Source organism: Nelumbo nucifera, chromosome 1 (genome assembly GCF_055504915.1).
Source record: "Nelumbo nucifera cultivar China Antique chromosome 1, China Antique-T2T, whole genome shotgun sequence".
NCBI lineage: Eukaryota > Viridiplantae > Streptophyta > Magnoliopsida > Proteales > Nelumbonaceae > Nelumbo > Nelumbo nucifera.
In genome coordinates, this window is record NC_142649.1 from 152,566,550 (window position 1) to 152,583,644 (window position 17,095).

The window sequence follows — 17,095 nt, forward strand, 5'->3', positions numbered from 1 at the left end:
AAAAAATCTCTCCTCTTAGTGGGCCCAACCCCTTTTGATTTGATTTCATATTGGACCCTATTTAACTTCTTGGGCCAAAAAAATTATATTCTAGCAAATGCCCCCAAGTTGGTGGTTGTTATTGTAATTGGCAATGCAACCACCGATTTGTAAAGTTTACACTCTTGCAGGCTATGAGTAGAGAATTTTTTCTTTTTTTTTTGTTCTTGTACCATTAGTAGTTCATACTCTTGCAGGTCACGAGTAGAATTTTTTTTTGTTTAGTCGTTCACAGTTTATACTCATGCTGGCTAGGAGTAATACATGAATTTTTTATTTGATTTGGCCATTCACAATTTATACTCAAGCGGGCCAGGAGTGATACAAATAATTTATTTTGTGACTGCACCTTTTCAGGTTGCCTACGTACCTTTAGAGGGACCAAATCATGGTGCAGTTCATGAAGTGATTTGTACTTGCAATTTGGGGCTTTGTAGATACTTTAGGCTTGTGTACGGGAGCACAATTTGAGTTATTTTGGAAGTTGAATAGTTTATACTTATACTTAGGAGACTTGTAAATAGTTTATACTCATATTTGGGAACAAACTTTGAGTTACTTTAGAAGTTGAATAGTTTATACTCATACTCAGGAGTCTTGCAGACAGTTTATGCTCATATCCGGGAGCAAACTTTGAGTTACTTTAGAAGTTGAATAGTTTATACTCATACTCAGGAGTCTTGCAAACAGTTTATGCTCGTATTCGGGAGCAAACTTTGAATTACTTTAGAAGTTGAATAGTTTATACTCATACTCAAGAGTCTTGTAGACAATTTAGGCTCGTATCTAGGAGCATAGATAGTTTAGGCTCATGTTCAGGAGTGAATTGAGTGAGTTTTTTTTTTTCTAATGAATAGTTTAAACTCATATCTAAGAGCATAGATAGTTTATGCTCATATCCAGGAGCGTATTTTGAGTGAGTTTTTTTTTATTTATTTATAATAGACAATTTAGGTTCATATCTGGGAGCACAGATAGTTTAATCTCATATCCATGAGTAAATTGAGTAAGATTTTTTTTTCTAATAGATAATTTAGGCTCGTATCTAGGAGCAAACTTTGAGTTGTTTAGGAAGTTGAGTAGTTTATACTCATACTCAGGAGTCTCGTAGATAGTTTATGTTCATATCTAGGAGCATATTTGAATGAGTGTTTTTTTTCTCTAATAGACAATTTAGGCTCGTATCTGGGAGCACAAATAATTTAAACTCATATCTAGGAGCGAATTGAGTAAGTTTCTTTGTCAAATAGGTTTAAGCTCGTATCTAGGAGCATAGATAATTTAGGCTCATATCCAGGAGCGAATTGAGTGATTTCTTTTTCTTTTTTTTCTAATAGATAGTTTAGACTCATATTTGGGAGCATATTTAAGTAAGTTTTTTTTTCTTTTTTTTTTCTGATAGACAGTTTAGGCTCATATATGAGAGCCTAGATAGTTTAAGCTCATATCCAGGAGCGTACTTTGACTCATTTTCTTTTTGTGTAACATGTGATTGTATGCACAACTACACATCCTTTAAAAAAGAATTCCTTTTGTATGTATTCTTGTAGAGTAATTGGAAGTCGAGGGACTTGTTTCAAAACTTCATTGGTTACCACTTGCATTGGTTGGGTAGCAGTGTTCTTGCCTTATCTTTTCTTGCTTTTGGGGAGTTTTTGTGATCAAACATTCCTTTTAATTTGCTTTGATTGTACACAAGGTAGAGTAGATTGGTGTGTCGCATGACACTCCTGACATGTAATGATGATCAAGTCATCTTTTGAGAGTGACATGGTGGACCGGGGTGAAGGAATTTCCTTGGAACTTAAGGCCTATGTTTGTGCTCGATTTATTACTACCCCTAGTGTATGGCCACAAGTAGAAGGGGGTTAGTAGGAATTTTGGTTTGATTTAGTGATGCCCCCGGTGTAAGTTCATAGATGATAGGACGATGAGGGCATTGAAGAGCCTCAGGTTCAAAGGATCCAAATACAATAGTTTTCATGTTGATGGTCACTATGTCCTCACTTAGGTCTAGACCTGTTCATGGGCCAGGCCGGGCTTTGACTCTTTATTAACAGAAAAATGTTAGGCCCGAGCCCGAGCCCGGCCCGACCAACGGGCCTAGAACTTGGGCCCGAGCCCGGCCCTGATAAAAAGCTCGAAGCCCGAGCCCGAAGCCCGACCTAATAAAAGAAATTCGAATTTTTCCCTATTCAAATAAACATTATCTATTTTAATTCAGATGTTTTTTCCCCTATTTAAATGAACAATGGGCCTACAAGTGAATCAACAACCTTCTCAAATCAAAAAATTTATTCAAATGGACATCACATAGGGTTTTTACTTAGGTTTAACTATAGGTTGGGCTGGGCCGGACTATTTTGGCAAAGCCCGAGCCCGGCTCGAATTTTATGCGGGTCGGGCTTTTTGGCTTGAGGTTAAGCCCACGATCCAAAAAGCCTATTCAAGCCTGTCTAGGGGTCGGGCCGGCCCGGCCCGGCCCGTTGGGCCACCCGGCTCATGAACAGGTCTACTTAGGTCTAGTTCGATCACTCCTTATTCGACCAATTGCATTATCTTGTCTTTGAGGACAAAACATTTTTCGACTAGGTGGCTAATTACCCAATGGTAACGACAATATTTTGGATGATCAATTTTCCCTTCTTCTTCTGGGCATTTACTATCAGGAAGCTCTATAAGCTTTTCGGCTAGAAGGGCATCCAACATTTCTGGGACATCTTAGTCAGGGAATGAATACACCTTCGCTTCCAATTCCTTAAGAGTGGGCTTTAGATTTTCTTGTTCTTGCTGAATATTTGATTTAATTTCTTTCTTGCTTTTTTTCTTCCCAATAACCTTGAGAGGGGCTATTGAAGTTGCTAGAACTTGCATCGGCCTAGAAAATTTCATCTCATTTTCACCATCTTTCTTTTTCTTTTCCCTTTGGAAATCATCCAGGTGATGTTCTCCGAAGGTAGCCAAGCTAATTTCCATGTCATGGGCGCAGGTGACCAATTCCTCAAATGTTCAGGGTTTTATTTGTTAGACAGTTTTGTATGCCCTTAGCTTCAATCCGATTTGATGTACTTTTGTTTTTTAGTGTAAATAAATAAAGTGCATGTTTGATTCATGTTGTTTGGTATGATTCTGTGTAAGACCCTAAAACTGGACACTTATAGAGACTCGTGTTAGTTTTAAATGTTCACAGCCATTGGATAAGTCTGGGAAGATTTATCCTGCCAAAACTGATGCTGGTGTACATGGAAATCAAATGATTAAATCACTTCCTTTAATTAGCCTTTCTATTAGACCCTGCTAGGCCAACACACTGGGTCCCACTTAAAAAAATTTCTCCTCTTAAATGGGCCCAACCCATTTTGATTTGATTTCATATTGGGCCCTACTTAAATTCTTGGGCCAAAAAAATATATTCTAACAATACCGTTTGAGATGGTCCCTTGGCTCTAGAAGACAGTTCTTTTTTTTTTTTTTTGCGGGACTTAAAGCCTGTAGAATCACTCCTATAATAAATAGCTACTACTAAGTTTGCAAAATCTTTACAATTGAATCTTCTGATAATATTCCTTTTGAATGAAAGAAGAAGATGCTGTGAGGGAGAAACCAACTATATAAAAAGCATATATGATGAAAAGGATTATGAGTAATCCATCAAAAGAAAGGAAAAGGGTTTGCCACACACAGACAGATTAATGCATGGGGACTAGTTGGATGACAACTTGATGAACAAGGGCCATCTATCTCTCGGATAACCTCTCAGCTTTTGGGCCAAACTGATAAAACAACAACAGAAGATTGACAGTTTTTAGACATAGCAGTGTATATGACTGTACTATATAACAATCTTCCATTAGTTTTTTGTTTCCTAAGCAATAAATGATCCCATCTGGGAAGCAAGCTTAGCTAAAGTTCTAATACTAGGATCATGATGACTGTTAGATCCAACATAATTTCTATACTGTTTAGCAATGAATAAATTTATAATTATATATATTAAATGAAAGGATTAACAACTTATTACCTGATTTAAGTGCTTCCTTTCAAATCCCCCCCACCCCCCTAGAATTTGGTCTTGTGCAAGAAATGAGCCAATAACAACTGCTTGTCTTTGACTACTTATTTGGAAGAAAATATTCACACAAGCTTCATCCTTTGCAAGCACTACATCTTAAGAGTCAAATTCCACTATCAACAAGCATGTGTTTGTTTTATCCTATGAGTTTCTTTATTGCTTTGTTATTCGGTGTATGGGTTGTACATATTGGTTAATGTGGGTTGTATCAGCAATTTGCTAAAGCTATCAAAGTACCCTTGTTATTGCTTGTAGGATTATAAATTCTATCCACTTATGGACATTCAAAGGGAATAGCTACTTCAGGTGACTCATACAACCATCAAACCTTTTATTTTGTATTTAGTTGATTGGCAAAATGTGATTGAATGTCAATACCATGTGTGTCTCAACCATTTCTTGTATATTCTTGTGGAAATATTTTACAATATTGTGTCAGTAACCGAAAGTTTATTTCATGATGATTAGATGGTGACTAGTGTAACTAATACATCATTTGAAAATGCCCCCACCACAAATGCAAACTGGACACCTACACAAGAAAATGTTTTCATAGATTTACTTGTACAACAAGTCCAGAGTTGGGGGATGGTAGCAGGTTGTTTGAAACCAACTACTTGGAAAGAGGTGAGACAGAGCTTTTTCACACAATTTGGGATGGTGTTCAATACGAAATCGTTTAGTAACAAGATATAGGACTTAAAGAGTATATATAAGGAGTTTACAAAGTTGAGGTATGAGCAAAATGGATTTGGTTGGGATGAATAGAAGCAAATGGTTGTGGCCTCACCAGAGACATGAGATAATTATTTATCGGTATTTGCTAAACATATGTGATTTTTATCTAAATTTAGTACATTACATATAAATTGATTAGTCTCCCAATGTTTTCATACTGTGGGTTGTCCAGAGTATAACAACCTAGAGGTCATATTTGGAGGAACAACACCCACTGAAAGGTTTTCAGCATCATTGGCACGAGGCGTAGAGTCCCCACCCCAAGATGAGGGAAACATCTCAACTGACCCACCTGTTGATGAGATCCAAAAACCATCAGTAGGAGTTGATGAACCAAGCAATGGTGACATTGACCAGATTTCGACTACAGGCACCAAAACTCCACGTAGGAAGAGACCATATGAGTTTTGTGAAGCAATTGTTGATTAGACTACATAAGCTGATAAGAGGTTTGATAAGCTAGTTGAGGCAATAAATAGATTGTGAACAAGGGTAGATAGTCCAAGATCCATATCTTGTGTGCTAGCAGAGGTGAACACCATTGAAGGGCTTAACCATAATGACTATGTCAAGCTATATGTGGTTTTCCATGACTCAGATGCAAGAGAGTTTTTTATGAACATGCTCCCCACCCTTAGGAAGAATTGGGTGATAAGTGTCATAGGTCGTTGAACATGGTGGTTGTTTGACTTTGAGAAAGTTGACTAGTAGTTTTTGTTTTTTTTTTCATGAGGAAATGGTTGTTTGGATGGTTAACCTTGAAACACATATGACTTGATGGTTTGGTTTTTATTTTTTTATGGTAAATGGATGGTTTGATAGATACATATTGTGAAGATAGGTATATATATATATTGTTATGTTTTTTTCTTTTTGTTATGGTTATAACTACATGTTGAATGGATGTAGATGTTGGTGAATGCAGGTTTTAGTTACTCTTATTTGTTGTTATGGGTATATAGGTACATGGTGAATGGATGGATTTGGAGAGAGATGTATGATGAATGTAGTTTTATTTGCTCTTATTTGTACGCTTTTTCTCCTTGATGGTTACACTTGACATATGTACATGGTGTATGGATGAGTTGGGTAGATATGTATGGCTATGTGTTAGATGTTTGAGACAAGATTATGGGCTTGAGGCAGGTTGATGATTAATGAATGGCTGGGTATATTCTTATGCCTGTTTTTTTTTTTTTTTTCATATGCACCACTAAAGAGATGGTATTGTATGTTACGGGAAACATGTGTTTGATTGTCATGATATAGATGTCAATGTATGCTTATGGGTCACCACCATAAGCATTTGTCATTTGACATCATGATCCAACCTTGATAGGTACAGGCACCAAAACTCCACATAGGAAGAGACCATATGAGTTTTGTGAAACAATTGTTGATTAGACTACATAAGTTGATAAGAGGTTTGATAGGCTAGTTGAGGCAATAAATAGATTGTGAACAAGGGTAGATAGTCCAAGATCCATATCTTGTGTGCTAGCAGAGGTGTCCATTGAAGGGCTTAACCATAATGACTATGTCAAGTTATATGTGGTTTTCCATGACTCGGATGCAAGAGAGTTTTTTATGAACACGCCCCCCACCCAAAATTGGGTGATAAGTGTCATAGGTCGTTGAACATGGTGGTTGTCTGACTTTGAGAAAGTTAACTAGTAGTTTTTGTTTTTTTTTTCACGAGGAAATGGTTGTTTGGATGGTTAACCTTGAAACACATATGACTTGATGGTTTGGTTTTTATTTTTGCATTGAACCTTGAGCTGTGTAGGCTTTCTTTCATGAGATTGGGGTTGGCACTCATCGGGAGAATGTAAGCCATCAATTGTAGCAACAGGCTTCTTTGGTCTCCCTCTCTTTGATGTCTGTTGTTCAGCTAGTGCATTGTTAGCAGGATCCACAGGAATTTCCTCCATGTTGGCTTCAACATCCGGAAACGGAATGACCATTCCCCCATGGGAATCACATTCCGCCTACTCAATCCCATTCCGGTTGACCAAATATCCAGAAACAGAATGATCCATTCGAATTCTGATTCCGAGGTCCTATTCCCTCAAACCAAACTTTCCCTTAGTATTTTTTTAGTATTAGGGAGTTCAAAAGCTTGATTTTGAATAGATTAGAATCATTAGATATCCCAGAACAAGACATTGCATCTATTAGTTGAAGAAATAGCATTTCCTTTTCCTTCTATTCTAACTTAAGTAGTGCAGGTGCTATGCATAAGGTAAAGATATAAGATTATAAGTTAATAATATGTTATCAAATTTATCTTTTATAACCTGCACCAAAATCAAGGCAAACATTGGATTTATAATAGTATAGATTAGTTGTAAAACTTTTATACATAATGATGTTAAAATACAAAAGCTTTAAATCCAAGTGCTTAAAAATTCAAAGGAAAATGCTAAGAACACAAATATCTTGAGGAAATTACTGATATATGGTTACTTTTACTTCAAAAATGCATTTCCAACTAAGGGAGCCTAATAAAAACTTGTGCGATTTCTCCTCAATCAAACTATTGTGTTTAAACAACACTGCTCCCCAATTATTCCCCTTGCAGGTGGAAGCGATGGCACTCAGCAAAGGCCTTAATGTGGTTCTATTATATTATTTCTAAAGGAGACTTATTGATTGTCAAGTTGGATTATTGACAATCTGGGGTGCAACAACTGTCATATCACCAGGTCGCACAATTTCTTTGCCAAACTCACAAATGGCCTTCAAAGCACTGTTAAAGTGTCATGAAATTGTTTCACTAGAATGCCAAAAATGGTCTGCAGTATCCTGGTTTGATTTACTGTGCCCTATCACTTGCAATAGAATCCCAACTTGCTCGTCAACTAATACATACCGACTGTCTTTCACTAACCCTCTCTGTCTTAATGAGGCTACTAATCTAAGAAACGCTATTGGTGTCAATCTGAACATATCCAAGCATCTAGTTCCACCATTTTAGATGACATTCTTTAAATATTCTGACCCTGTCAATATGTCATCATGGTAAGGTGTATTAGGGATTGACATCTCTTCTTTCTCCAATTCTCTCACAATGAGGATAGTTGTCTTCATCTGTTGCTCTTCATCATCAATTGCAGCAATTATAACTGCTTGCAGCACTGCCATCCTGGTTGGGTTGTCAACCATTTTGATCTGGCATATGAATAACGAATGACTATAAGATACCTATCAAGGTTGGATCATGATGTCAAATGACAAATGCTTATGGTGGTGACCCATAAGCATACATTGACATCTATATCATGACAATCAAACACATGTTTCCCGTAACATACAATACCATCTCTTTAGTGGTGCATATGGGAAAAAAAATAGGCATAAGAATATACCCAGCCATTCATTAATCATCAACCTGCCTCAAGCCCATAATCTTGTCTCAAACGTCTAACACATAGCCATACATATCTACCCAACTCATCCATACACCATGTACATATGTCAAGTGTAACCATCAAGGAGAAAAAGCATACAAATAAGAGCAAATAAAACTACATTCGTCATACATCTCTCTCCAAATCCATCCATTCACCATGTACCTATATACCCATAACAACAAATAAGAGTAACTAAAACCTACATTCACCAACATCTACATCCATTCAACATGTAGTTATAACCATAACAAAAAAAAAGATAGCAATATATATATATACCTATCTTCACAATATGTATCTATCAAACCATACATAAAATTCAGCAGGAAATTGATGGAAAGATTCCAAAGGTTTTCACGAGTGGCAGCAGCAACTTTATTCTACTTTTCAGTGTGAAGCTTCCTATAGAAGTTCAAGGACCTCGTACAGAATCAGGCGCCTGTTGCATGGAATGAATTCATACTAAGCATCATGTCTCTCTTTTATTCCATTTGAGTTATGGCTCTAATACAAATGTACTTTAGCTAACAGTTCAATACATATGTACATATGGGAGCAAATTTTCATTTTATATATACATAAGCATGAGAAACTAGGCTTGAAAGTTGAAATTGAGAGCGGTCACTGTGTCCTAGAAAATATCATAGGTTAGGTTCATATATCTAAATAGCCAAGTCCATCATTGGGTAACAACCCTTGTGTTTCAAAAACAAATTATCATCATCATCATCAACTAAGCTTTGTGCCAACCATATGGGGTCAGCTACATAATCCTGTTTTTCCATTCTATTACAGTTTAGTGCCATATCAACTATGTATTTGAGTAACATTTTACTCAAAAAAATACTATAAATTTTGTCCCAGTTTGGCATAAAGCATCAATTTCATATTCTATAGCTTTGTTCTCATCAATCAAAACTAACATCAGTAAAAATGGCATGTTTCTTGTGCTAATTGTTGCCCCATTATCCATATACCTGATTATAACAATATGTAAGGTGTAAGAGAGAATAGGCAACCAAAGAAATTAGGTATGGTAGGTTTTAATTATGAGTCATAACCACTTGATACTCCTTTCTTTCTTTCTCAGAACCCATCAAATTTATCTCTACTGGAACTGTAATGTATTATCTGTTAAGAGCATGAACTATCCAAGTGAGATTGTGAGAATATAACTCTTTATTCTCCTATAACTTTTTTCAGAAATTACCTAAGAAGATGGCCTAAATTGTTAATGGAGCTAAAGCCATAACAATTTTGTAATACTCCTGTCCCATGTCTAAACCATTTTCAAGTAGATAGACAAGTCAGTAAATATTGGGAGTCAAATTAGGATGGATATTTACAAAGAATAGTTGACAAATCATAATAGAGACACAAACTGTTAAATAGATCATAAAAATAAGAACAACTGGGTAACCACCCAACACAAAAAGATCCAAAGCCATACTAATAGGTACAGATTTTCCTTACTACTGCAAATATACAAGTAAAAAAATAAAAAAACTTAAAATAAACTTGTTAAACCATAAGACTGATAGATCAACGAAATAATCAGTAAGCAATCACAAATGTGACATGCATTTTCACTCAAAGAGAAGTTTCGCCCCAATTCCACTTTTTTTGTTGAAATTCATAGAAAAAATAGGATATGTGTTATGAATCTCAGAGATTGGCAGATACAATTATGACAATTGAATAGTGTACCTACATTTATACATAAATACATGCTCAGCTCCACTATGGATCCATAGTCAGCACCAAACAGAAAATGAGAGGAATCGGAATCTGCAAGGATACTGTTGATGTTTCATTTGTACTTCTCCATTATTCTTCTAGCTTCTTCTAAAGTATCATCTGTGGAAGAGGTGCCTCCACCCCCTCTTGGGCCTTCATCCTTATTCAAGGCTATATAAACAAAATATATGAGCCCCATCGTGGCCTGTTGATGAAAAAAGGTTTGTATCAACACCGTTCAGTTCCACTGTCTAAAGCTCATTTATCCTTAGAGCAACTAAACCAGCTATGCAGCTCCCACAGATCAGAAAAATGGATATAGTTGTAAAAGAAAATCTGATGGATCTAGAGTAAGAAGCACAGAAATAAAATATTATGAAGCTTCAAAAGAAAAAAAAAATATGGATTTTTTTTGTCAGTAATAAAACATGGAAAATTTAAACATCAAAAAATTTTGAAAAGGAGAAAACTGCACAAGGCATTTGCTTCTAGATTCTTTTTTTTGGTAAGATCATTTGCTTCTAGATTGAACACTTGCTTGGATGGATACCTAAATCAGCCAATGACCTGGTTGACTCTTTACCTAGACAAGGGAGATAATAAAACAATGCAAAGGGTCTACCCAAAAGGTCTGAAAGAATTGTAGTCTGGGCTGAAATAGGGAGTGTTTGGTATAGTAAGTGTTTCTCTTGAGTTTCAAAGGGTCTACTTGTTGAAGGGGGGAGATGCATGCAAGCCTAGGGAGGCAGGTGGATTGGGTTTAGGAAGGGTACAAGAGAGGAATAATGCATTGTTGGGCAAAAATGGCTTTGGAGATTTCCAAGTGAGAGAGGTATTGTGCATTTGGCAATCAAAAGCATTTATGGGATGTGCTCAAAAGGTTGTGAGTTGTGACACAGGACCAACCCGGGGTGCTACTTCAAAAAGCCCCTGGAAAGATATCTTAACTTCCCAACTTTTTGCAACACATCAGATATGATGCAGTCACTGGAGAAAGGTGAAATTTTGGGAGGACACTTGGTGGGGTGACTCTCCCTTGTGTCTTTCTTTTCCTAGAATCTATAACCTGTCCAATTCCAAAAATAAATCGATTGTTGAATTGGTAACTTTGGAGAGTAATGGATTAGGGTGGGATTTGGGACTGAGAAGACCCTTGAGGTATCAAGAAGCCAGTGAGTTCATTCCTTTGCTTAACCTCCTTCAAGAAGTCAATCTTTCTTCTTCAGGGAATGATGAGAGAATTTGGACACCCAATGTTAAGGGCATTTTTTCTTGTGCATCTTTTCTTAAAACTTTTTTCCCTTCTGTTGAGCAAAATTTCTTTCCTGTTAAGAAGTATGGTTTAGCCCAATACCCCCTAAGGTCAAGTTTTTTTCCCCTGTTGGTAAGCTGTTAATCAAATTGTCAATTCCTGTGACAAATTCCAGAGGAAGTGGCAAGGCTGGTGTCTTTACCCTCATGTGCCTTGTGCTTGAAGAGTGGGGAGGTCACAAGCCTTCTGTTAACGTCTTGCCCTTTTGCTTCACAGCTTTGGCAACATTTCCTTTCTTTGATGGGTAGAGATTGGGAGGCACCTTCTGAAGAGGTGGAATTATTTAAAACAGATTTTTTGGGCCCTTGTACTCGAAGGCAGAAAATCCTGTGGCAGTGTGTGAGAGGGGCAGTTCTATGGGGGTTGGGTGAGATAAATGCAAGATTATTTGAAGAAAAGTATAGGTGGAGGAGGTGATAAACTCACAAAGAGAAGAGTGGTGCATTGGGCTTTAGTGACGGCAGAATTTAAAGATGTGCCTTTTATTGATTTGATTAGACATTGGCAAACAGTATCAGGTTTCCAAAGAAGTAAACAGTTAATGGGGATGAAATGGAGTCCACCAGATTGTTGGAGAATCAAGTTTAATTTTGTTGGGTGCTGTATCAGAAATCCGAGACCATCAGGTGTAGGGGTGTTGTCAGAAATCATGAAGGCAATGTTTTGCTTAGATTTTTGGGCCCAGCGGGACAGGGGAAACCTTTGAGAGCAGAATTGATGACTCTAATACAGGGTTTAAAATTGTTACATCAACAGAGGTTAAGGGATGTAATAATGGAGGGAGACTGTCAAGTGGTTGTTTGCGGGATGAAAGGTGAAGAACGAATACCTTGGGAATTTAAGGCTTTGGTAAGGATGGCTGTCTCACTAGGGTCCTCCCTGAATGCCTTGTTCAACTAGACCCCTAGAAGCGCAAATATGTTAGCAAATTCTTTAGCAAGAGATGGAGTGGGAAGAGATTCTCTGCTGTGGGATTGCCCTGGACCAAGCTATAATCTGTAGAAAAGATTTCTTGGTAGGGGTGGGGAATTTGTTTCTGTTATATACAGTATGCTTGTTTGAATGATGGTTGATTTGTAGTCAGTTTGACTTGATTAATGAAATTAATGATGGTTGCTTTGTAGTCAGTTTGACTTGATTAATGAAAACCTTCTGTTGTTTATAAAAAAAAAAGTTATGAAGATATTTCTGGGATTTCATGATATTTGCACTGTCTTTATTCTATTGCATAAAGATATTTATGACTTTCCCCTTACATTAACTAGCCAAATAAAGTATTATTTAGTGGGGGTTGTGGGAAATGGAATTAGATGACCAACCCATCCTTCTCTAATCCTGCTCCTCTCCTACTGTACTCTATCTCACTCAATCATATACTAGTGAAATGAAGAAAAAAATCAGCTCACAATTACTATCAGGTACTTTTACAAGGTCTGGGGAGAAGATAGGATTTAGGATTTGTAGAGGATAGGTGTACTTACTATAGGTTAAAACCAGTTAAAATTAAAACCCTACTCTTCACGCACCAAACACCACAGGGATCACTGCTAGGGTCTTGAAATTACAAAAAACAACTATATCATAAGCTAATAATCTCAAAACATTAATACATTATTGTCAAAGCTGAGGTTTAACAACTATATATATAGAGGCCTCTATGGGGCAGCCAGCCCCAGTTTGCTAAAAAGACTAAACTGCCCTTGTGAGTAAAGATAAATAAAGCTGTAAACTGACCCAAAACTCAACATTAGCTTTAGAGACTTAAATTAATCACAAAATAAGACTAAATGAACAAATTTCCATAGCCAAATCCCACAAGCCAAGAAAAAAAAGGAAAAAAGTTACCTTTTTTGCCCAATAGTACCAAAAAAATAATAAAGAAAACTTGAATTAAGAAAGTAATAGTGATCTAGCGAATACTGGTGCTCTGCCATCGTTGTATCTGACACAAGGTTAGGGTCACAAAAAGTGCTAAACAACATAAACAAATAGCAGTTTCTAGGGCTGGAAAAAGTTGGACAGTAGCAATTAAGGTTAAACCCCAGAATTTTGCATGATGAGGACTCTACAGTCTGTAAAACCAAATTACCTGAAAATAGGAAAAAACACTAGTTGAAATAACAGTTTTTAGTAGTTCTATTATTCTAACTTGTTAATTATACATCTTGTACACTTGTTATATGTATAGTTGAGAATGGAGTACCACTGAAAGTAAGAAGACAAGAAAGTAAAAATAATGAATACAAAGAATTGTCAAAAAGTATTCCCATGGACTACAAATTGAAAGATTAAGTTTGAGAAGATTGAAATTAATATATGCATGCAGGACAGTAAGAAGGAAGATAAGGAAGCCTTCCCCTGGTGTGTAGCAAACTAACAAGTATAAAGAAAATTAATAATCTAAACACAAACTACAAGTAAAATTACAAAATTCCAGAAAAGGCACACACCAAACTAAACAGTACAAAGTTATCTCTAACAAAAAAAAAAGAAAAGAAAAGAAAAGAAATACACAAATAACTAAATAAATAAAACATTACTGTAACAATTTCAAGCTTGTGAGGCATGACATATTCTACATTGAAATTGGTATTGGGAGGTGACCACGGAAATAGGATGCTCAAGATTTATTGTCACTGCAGGATCCCATTCTATTAACGAAGGTGCTGTTGTCCTGTAGTTGCCTGAGGGGAAAAAAAAGCTATATACCCCATCTTTCAAGTACTTGTATGTATTGAACTTTTGAATGTGATGAAATTGTTTTCTTTCCTTTTTTTTTTTTGATGAGTAAAATGAAGTGATAAACATATGATGCTTAAATATGGGTGCTAACATTGACATGGATATAGGAAATGGGATACAACTATTTTCTAATATCACAGACATGGACATGGGTATGGGTGCTCTATGATACCCAAAAGAGGGATACTGAAATGGAAATGGATATGGGTTATAGGAAATCATGATACAACTTTCCATTTCCTAAAATCCTCAACATGGATAGGGGTATGAGTATCCTATATAATATGCTTATATCATGCTTGTATATATAAGTTTTTGAAGCTAAGATTTATTTCTCGAGACTTGTGTTATAAAATTTAATGAAATTTACAACATATACAGATAGTCTATAGTATTAAAACATGCTGTGTATTTTTAAAGTAATAATGCTATAAGAATATGCCTAGAAGTGTCCATGCAGCATCTAGTGTTGTATTGAGTACATATTGTGTCCAACACCAGTACACTACAAAAGCAAAAGAGATATACCCCACCTTTTGAGTACTTGTGTATATAAACTTTTCACTGTAATAAACTAGGAAAAGATACCTTCCACCATCAGTTAACTATCATACCCTCTTCATCTTACTTACCGCCCCTCTGAAGCATAAGCTCCTTTTAAAGTTTGAAGAAGTAAATGGAAACCAAATAATTAAAATGCTATTCTGTGACGATATGGGTGGAAATCAGTGATCCTAAAATGGAATGAAATTTTTCGCACAACTGCAAAGAAAGAAATCTTTTTGCTTTTGTGAGGTTGCATCTTATGTATGAAAAAACAATTCAATCATAGCTGCAGATATTGAATATGTCAAAGAAATGAAAGCATGAGATTAACTCTTTCTTCAGGTAGATTGTGCAGCATACCAGTACAAAAAACGCTGTTGACAGGACTGACTTGAGCACAAAGAAGCTAACAGAGAGTGCGACTACAGCTACACCAATCCTTGCAATTGGTCTTGGGATAGAATCCTATTACCAAAAATAAAGGAATGTGAAACATAGTAGACAAACTAAACCAAGTTATTACAATAGTCTTGTTAAATCAGATTAGTAAGGTAGTAAGGTACAAAAAGAATAGAAGGGGGAAAACTTACAGGTACAAGATTGGTCCCAGCCTCAATTCCATCTTTCCCAACCTTCCACACTGTTTGGATAACTACTCCACAGGATTCATAAGTAGAAGTTAGAAAAATAAAACAGAAACACAAACTTATTTTGTTTTATTTGTGATTCATAAGAGGAATTACAAAACAAGTACTTCACCAAAAATCAGAGATGATGCTATGTTGCTATTTGTGAATTTCAGACATGACATGTTATTAGATATGAGATGGTACAACATATTGAATACACATTAATGCAAATTATCAATGATTGTATGATACATGGTGCCTGCCCACTGTCTCACTAGGAAACAAGTATGAAAGAAAACTGTACATCACAAATGCAGGCTGAACCATATAGACCAAAACTAGGTTTAAACTTGCCAGAATAAAGGTAGGAAAGCAAACTCTGTAGTCTGTACTGACATTATCATGTTTCCATCTGTTCATTACATTTGCATTTTCAGGTTGGTGATTACTTCTCAGACAATTCAAACTTCATGAAAACCACATGAATACAACATACAAAGACAAGCAGGATAAAGAACACCTACTAGAGCAATAAATGCATAAAACAAAGCTGAAATCAGGAAACCCAGTAAAGCTAACCTCTCAAAAAGTCGGATTGCGCGGCGACGACGACGAGAGGTACTGAATTGGGTCGGTATCTTCTGAGATTTTTGTTGTTCGGGAGCACAAAGTCTCTCCTCGACTTCCTCAGTGTTGGAGATTTCGGAGAAACGAACCGTGAAGGGCCGAGAAGAAATGAAGCACTAGTTCTTCGCTTTGTTGATCGAAAAGGAGAAGAATGGAGGGACAGAGAGTGGAGGCAAGTAGAAGCAGAGGAACAAGCCATCTTTATTTATCTCTCAAGCTTCCTACTTATTTTGTATATTTTACTCCCTTTATGTGTGTACAGTTGTCTGTATAAAGGAGGCAATTTATTAGTGTGGTTTGAACAAAACAGGAAGTAGACTGGGAGAAATTTTTCACAGAATCAACCGAGCTGTGAGGTCGTTCAAGTTCAGTTCAATTTAAGGCCCGAGTTGTTTTTTTCTTTCTCTCTTCTAGGGTCTAAATCAAACTTCCGTTGATTCTTGATTTATTTTGAGATAAAAGATCTGTTTTATCTCAAAATGAATGAACCTCGATTGGTTGATTCTAAAACCAGTGACTTTTCATTGGTGGTTTGGCTGCTTTGTATGAATCGCGATCTGCTCCTCGGACCGCGCCTCACACTGACCTCACAGTCAGTCTTCGCTGCACATCATGTTTATCATTCATGGGGATTCCCACTACAGAGTGGGATGTTGCTGCGAAATCAGTGTGAGACGCGCTAGGTAAGAAACGGATGTGACGGGATCTACTCGTCACAAATGGGTGCCATTGGGAGCATCTCCCATGAGTAATAACAAATAGGTACGGGAAATGTTCTGATAGAATGTGTGTGAGGTGTCAGGTGTGAGGAGCAGATCAGGTCTGTCTGCTTTATTTATTAAGGTTGGGATATTTACTTATTTGGGATTTACATTTGCACCCCCCCTTTCACAAACGCCCCACATGCTCAATATACATCTCACATAGCACCGACCTCACAATCACATCCCACCTTAGAAATATTCATGGTGCATTGGAAAATTGCAAGTCTGAACGATATTCAGCGCTACAATAATGGTTTTTTCGGCGAGTTGGGTTTTAACATTTACTGCGATTTGCTAATATTCCATCATATCGGCATTTGAAGGAACTGAAATGCATGTATACTAACCTGTTCACTCTGAGTGCGGAAAGTAGACCACCCGGCTCCCAATAGTAGTAGGCAAAGAAACAAGAGGGCACATGCATGTATGCCACGACTCCGGATCTCTTGTCAATAAGAACTCTGTCCACGCCTACT

At 36.7% G+C, this 17,095-nt stretch overlaps 1 protein-coding gene across 4 annotated transcripts; it reads right to left on the reverse strand.

Annotated features, from left to right (window-relative positions):
* Positions 1-8,200: 8,200 nt before the first annotated feature.
* Positions 8,201-16,422, reverse strand: LOC104589156 (uncharacterized). Of its 4 annotated transcripts, XR_733911.3 has the most exons (5): positions 15,808-16,410; positions 15,190-15,251; positions 14,960-15,064; positions 9,974-10,204; positions 8,201-8,701 (listed from the first exon to the last, which is right to left on the reverse strand). XR_733911.3 is itself a non-coding variant. In XM_010247375.3 (4 exons), exons 1-4 carry the CDS (start codon positions 16,052-16,054, stop codon positions 8,675-8,677), a joined length of 441 nt encoding a protein of 146 aa, XP_010245677.1. In that variant the 5' UTR covers positions 16,055-16,422; the 3' UTR covers positions 8,201-8,674. The 4 variants fall into 4 exon arrangements, 3 of the variants coding, with proteins under 3 accessions (XP_010245677.1, XP_010245676.1, XP_010245678.1); XM_010247375.3 differs by lacking the exon at positions 9,974-10,204 and having other exon boundaries at positions 15,808-16,422; XM_010247374.3 differs by lacking the exon at positions 8,201-8,701 and having other exon boundaries at positions 9,814-10,204; positions 15,808-16,411.
* Positions 16,423-17,095: the final 673 nt, after the last annotated feature.